The sequence below is a fragment of the Choristoneura fumiferana genome, chromosome 22 (assembly GCF_025370935.1).
Source record: "Choristoneura fumiferana chromosome 22, NRCan_CFum_1, whole genome shotgun sequence".
In the NCBI taxonomy this organism is placed as follows: Eukaryota; Metazoa; Arthropoda; class Insecta; order Lepidoptera; family Tortricidae; genus Choristoneura; species Choristoneura fumiferana.
The window spans coordinates 2,006,250-2,011,194 of NC_133493.1; the positions used below are offsets into that span (position 1 = coordinate 2,006,250).

General features: G+C 40.0%; 2 protein-coding genes across 2 annotated transcripts in view; both read right to left on the reverse strand.

The window, feature by feature from the left end:
• Positions 1-4,945, reverse strand: part of LOC141440127 (uncharacterized) — a 265,808-nt gene that overhangs the window by 95,725 nt on the left and 165,138 nt on the right. The window lies entirely within an intron of this gene.
• On the reverse strand, positions 773-4,148 carry LOC141440128 (protein yippee-like F37A8.5). Its single transcript, XM_074104596.1, has 3 exons — positions 4,084-4,148; positions 2,870-2,978; positions 773-1,604 (listed from the first exon to the last, which is right to left on the reverse strand). Exons 1-3 carry the CDS (start codon positions 4,146-4,148, stop codon positions 1,515-1,517), a joined length of 264 nt encoding a protein of 87 aa, XP_073960697.1. The 3' UTR covers positions 773-1,514.

A 4,945-nucleotide genomic window follows, 5' to 3' on the forward strand; every position in this document is an offset into this window, starting at 1 on the left:
TCAATAATTATTATGCTAGTTGGGCCATTCATAGAAGCTCGGCTTACCACAATTTATGTAGGTAGGTATAGGTATAGCTACTCTAGGGCATCGAAAATCGGTTTTTATTATATGGAGTAAACCGAAAAACGGTCCTATTCTTTAAATGTGACAGGTGACGTGATATCTACTGACAATTCGTTCTTAATTTCGTAACCAATTAAAAGCTCGGTTTAACACTGAACCTTCTAAGTCAGCAATATATTTCAAATGATTAATAACTTGTGGACTATCACGTTTAAGAAATAGGGGCGTGTTATTATGAAATGTATACAGGAAATAATGAAGCGCGTACCATTCAACCTATCTACAGCTTACCTTAATATTTAACAGAATGTCGCAACGTCAAAATTAATTAGCTAAATATAAAAGTTCCCATTTCAATGAGGAACGGTCAAAGTTTTCGATACAAACTAAAAAAAATCACTTTACCAGGCATAAACAAAAAGTAAAAAGGCCTACTCCGCTTTCCGACTAGTCACGGACAAGAAGCGAATATTACAGCTGAAATCATTAGGAACAAACAACTGACATGAGCAATCTCCTGAGGACCGTTCGAGAAATCCAAAAAATCTATTCTAACATACTTATCACAGGTTAAAGGGACAAGAGAAATTATTAGTGTTCTCTTAATACAGTACAATGTAGGTACATAAAAAAACTAACTTACGATGCACGAGACGTCGTGAAAAATTATAATTAATTTAAATTCTAAGCCCATACAAAGCCCGGGGGCTGTTGAGATCGATAACTTATGTATATTAACGTTGACTGGCGGGCAAGCGCTGAAGCCGACTATAGATACGAAAAGAGCACAAAAGGCGATATCCCTCGAGCATCCCTGTATACCGATCAGTCCCCATCTCCCAATAACAATACGTGTGACAAAAATACTCAGTTTGCTATGGCGACTGATCAGTTTACTTTACGCCTCGAAAAGTCAACCACACGATCACTCCACCTGTCAAATTACGCATGTCTTTAAGTGAAACATCATTCTTTTGCTCATTTTACTAGCAGTACGTATGCGCTGTTTGACAGTTGGTGCGACCGTCTGGCAGCCCTATTGCCGTCTTCTTGTTCTCTCGATGAACAATCTGTGAAGCCTTTTAGTAACATCCGATGCGATTGGGCTGTCCGTCTCGACTAGATGAAGTTCACTTCCTAATCGGGGAACACGTGCATAATTTTCTCGTTCGTTTCTTAGTCCGTCCTTTCTTTACTTTGCGAGTCAGTAAAGGACAGACTGAGCGACAGGGGAAAATGCGACGTTTTCGTGGAAACATTTCACATGTCATCGAGAAAATAAATGACGGTAGGTAAGCGGCGAGCTAGCGAGCCTCGCCTGACCTTTCATCACGAAGGTTCCAGTTGCCGCTGCGGGTCCATGCTTAATTGACGCTCGTTAGTCACTTCACTAAGGTCCGCGTCCACTAGTCCGCCGGCGCGCGGCCCCGGCCGAGTGGACCGCGCGCCTAATCCCACCCGTTCTCCTTCACCATGTGAGCCAGCTCGATTATGAACTTGCCCTCTTTATATTTCTGGCTGGACTCGAAAGCGTGCTCCTGGAATAAAAAAATAGTTATTGAAAAGCGACATACAAATTAGTGAAAATTGCAATGTGCCAAAGAGTAAATGTTTTGGGTTCTTTATTCCTGCCCATGGTGGCTGTAAAACGAGAAAGTACAAAAGGAGTGCAGTTACTTTTGATGCTGACCTTACACAGGTATCTACATTCTAGGTGTCCTGCACTCCGACTTCTGGCCGGAAGGTGTGGTCTTCCGTCGCTTTAGGGAAGCAAGGATGAAAATCCCTAATTTTCTTTTTATTATTTGTAATTATTTTGTTTTGTGTTTATTATGTGATTATTTTCATGTTTTTAAATTTATACCGCATGGTATAGGTACAGTCACCAGCATTAATATCTGCTACAGCAGAGCGTGCAAAAATATCTGACAAGTCCTTCCGGCCCAAGAAATAGAGTCTATGCTATATATTAGATATTATATATAGATAGATAGCTAGATATTTATGCACGCTTGTTGTGTCAGATATTGGTGCTGGTGACTGTACCTAAACTGTAATGCTGTAAATTTCTATTGGTTTATAAATAAACAAATTATTTCGTTATGCCATTAAACAAAAAAACACGATAGCTTGCTAAATTGGTGTCTATGTTTGTCTTGTTTAAAGCGAACGTAAGGTCATAAGGTAATTCGGTCAATACAGAACCGTGTTATCAGTCGTGCTAATAACGTCTAAAAGTAACACATAATAATAAATAAATAAAAGTATGGCGCAATCTTTATTCGTCAGGGCATCTTTATCGATATTTAGATCAGGCGTGGCGTGCGAGTCGAGTACGTGTTCGTTAGGTATACTCGTACTCGTGGGTCATTTAATTTGGTAGTTTTTACATCACCTCTATTCCCTTTCCGCGTCATATCCATACCTCGGCTTTCAATTACATAAAATTGCCAGAAGTGACAAGTTACTACAGTCAGGCGCGGCTCACTCCGCGATTTTATTTTCCGCTACAAGTAGATGTCTGGGCCCCCCTAGAGTGTGCTATTCCACTACACGCGCCGCGCGCGGCAGTGTTGCCAATTTAGCGACTTTTGAGTTTGAGTTTAGCGACTCGAGTTTCTAGGTGTTGGCAACACTGCGTGCGAGTGAATACGATTTATTCGATGGACAGAGAAGCATACAGTAGGCACGATTCTTATGCCTAAACGTCACTTTGTACGGCAGTGAGGCTTCTGTACTTGTACTATTACTTATTCTGTGCTACAATGTAAATATATGTTCGACCTCGCCTGTGCGTACTCACGTATTTCCAGCCCAGCATAGTCTTGCAGCAGTCGCAGTAGATGTCTGCGACGGCGTGCAGCCCGGTCAGCAGCACGCGCTCCTCCGCCGGCCCGCACCCGACGTTCACACTGCAGGACAAACAGACATATAGGTAGTGCCTAGGGCTGCCACCTCTTCGGGTTTGACCCGGAGTATACGGGTCAGACCGGGCGGTGACGGTGACAGCAAGAAAGACAGCCGACCTCACGGCGATGATTCAAAATTGTCTGTTGATTTACGATGGGTTCAGTTATTTAAAGTCACCTCAACCTTCACCGAACTGACCAAAAAAAATGTTTTTTTTTTTCAATTCCTATAAGCAATGCTTTTGTAGAACGCGTCTTTTCTTTAATGGGAAATTAGTGGATAGACGAGCGAAACTGCTTGTTAGTTGACATGGTAAAGGCAGAGTTAATTGTAAAGATTAATTACAAATATGAACTGCCAAGAATTTTTGAAGTTTTTGAAGAAACCTGAGCAAAAAGAGATGCTTAAACAATCCCTTCAGAATAAAACATATAGTTTTAAGTGTCAAGCTGGCCCAATTCAACCTAGCACTAGCTAGGTCATTTATATTTTTATAAATACAATAAATTAATTAAATAATTTATTGTTTTATTTAAGTAAAAAAAATAATTCTGAAATCTCCGGGTGTACTGGTTTTGAAAACTAGTGCCACGAGGGTTGAAGTGAATGTTTATACAAAAAGCTACAAAATAATTAAAAATAGGTACCTAACTGCACAAAAACAGAATAATTAAATGAAAGAGTAAATGTCAAAACGCAGCTGTCATTACATGACACGTTCTTGTGTGCGTGACTTCAACTCTGGTGGCACTATAGGTAGTGATTTGTTTGCGAAATATTCAACTTTAAAGTGCAAATTTTAAATTAAAATCAAGCATCCCCCCCCCTCTAAAGTCTAAACCGGTGGGTGGAAAAATTAAAAAAAAAACAGGATGGTATTAAATATATCAAACTTTCAAGGAAAACTATAACGGCTAAGTTTGCTTGAGAATTATTAGTAGTTTAAGAGTAAATAGCAGCCTAAGGTATAAAATATACTTAAAACCACAGTAGGTGGTATGGTATACTGGAAATCCTTTAAAAATATATTGGTTAGCTCGAGACTTGTCCCAAGAGTCGATTTTGCCGTCTCTGCCACCGTGCTTTTTTGACGGAAGGTACTAATACCGTTTGTAATCAGTCAAGAGCCTGGGTGTTATGGGTTTCGACCGCACTCTCTCATGTCTCCTCATGTGTGCGAGTGAGCAGAAAGGTGTTTGCATGCGGTGGATCTTTAAGACGGCCTTCAGAATTTCCTACTTTTGCTACCAAGGTTGCGCTTGCCTCAAAACTTTACTGCACCCTATTTTCGACTATGCTGACATTTGTTATCCCGAATCTCTTAGAAGAGCAGCCTTAACAAACTTGAGCGAATTCAAAATCTATGCATTCGGTTTATATTTGGTTCTACGTAAGTTCGATCATGTCTCTTAATTTTTCGATCACAGCTCAAGTGGCTCCCAATCCGCTTTCGCCGTAACTCTCACATTCTTCACCTATCTTTACGCATTCTCTTTAACCCTGCAACTCCCCGCTACCTCAAGGAGCGATTTAGCTACGTAACTTCTATTCGATTGCTCTCAGAACTTTCTCCTTTCCAGCCTCTATCTAACTCCAAATTCTATGTATATTCTTACACTGTCCAGGCTATTCGGTTGTGGAACTCCTACCGATTGACTTACGACGCGCAAAGTCTTTGTCACTATTTAATCTATGCTTAAGGAGCACTATCTGTCATCTTGTAATTATTAGCCTTATTATAATTTATTTATTTATTTGTTGCTGTTTATCTCACTACCTATATTATTTTGGACGTATATTATATGTACGATATAATTATGTATGTATTCGTAGATGTATTGCTGTTACGTTTAAATTCTTATCTACTTTTGATGCACCACTGTTGTAAACTAGTCCTTACTTCTTTCTGTTAAAAAAGGTTGCCTGGAAGAGTCGCTCTTAAGCGATAAGGCCGCCTATTGCTCACCTT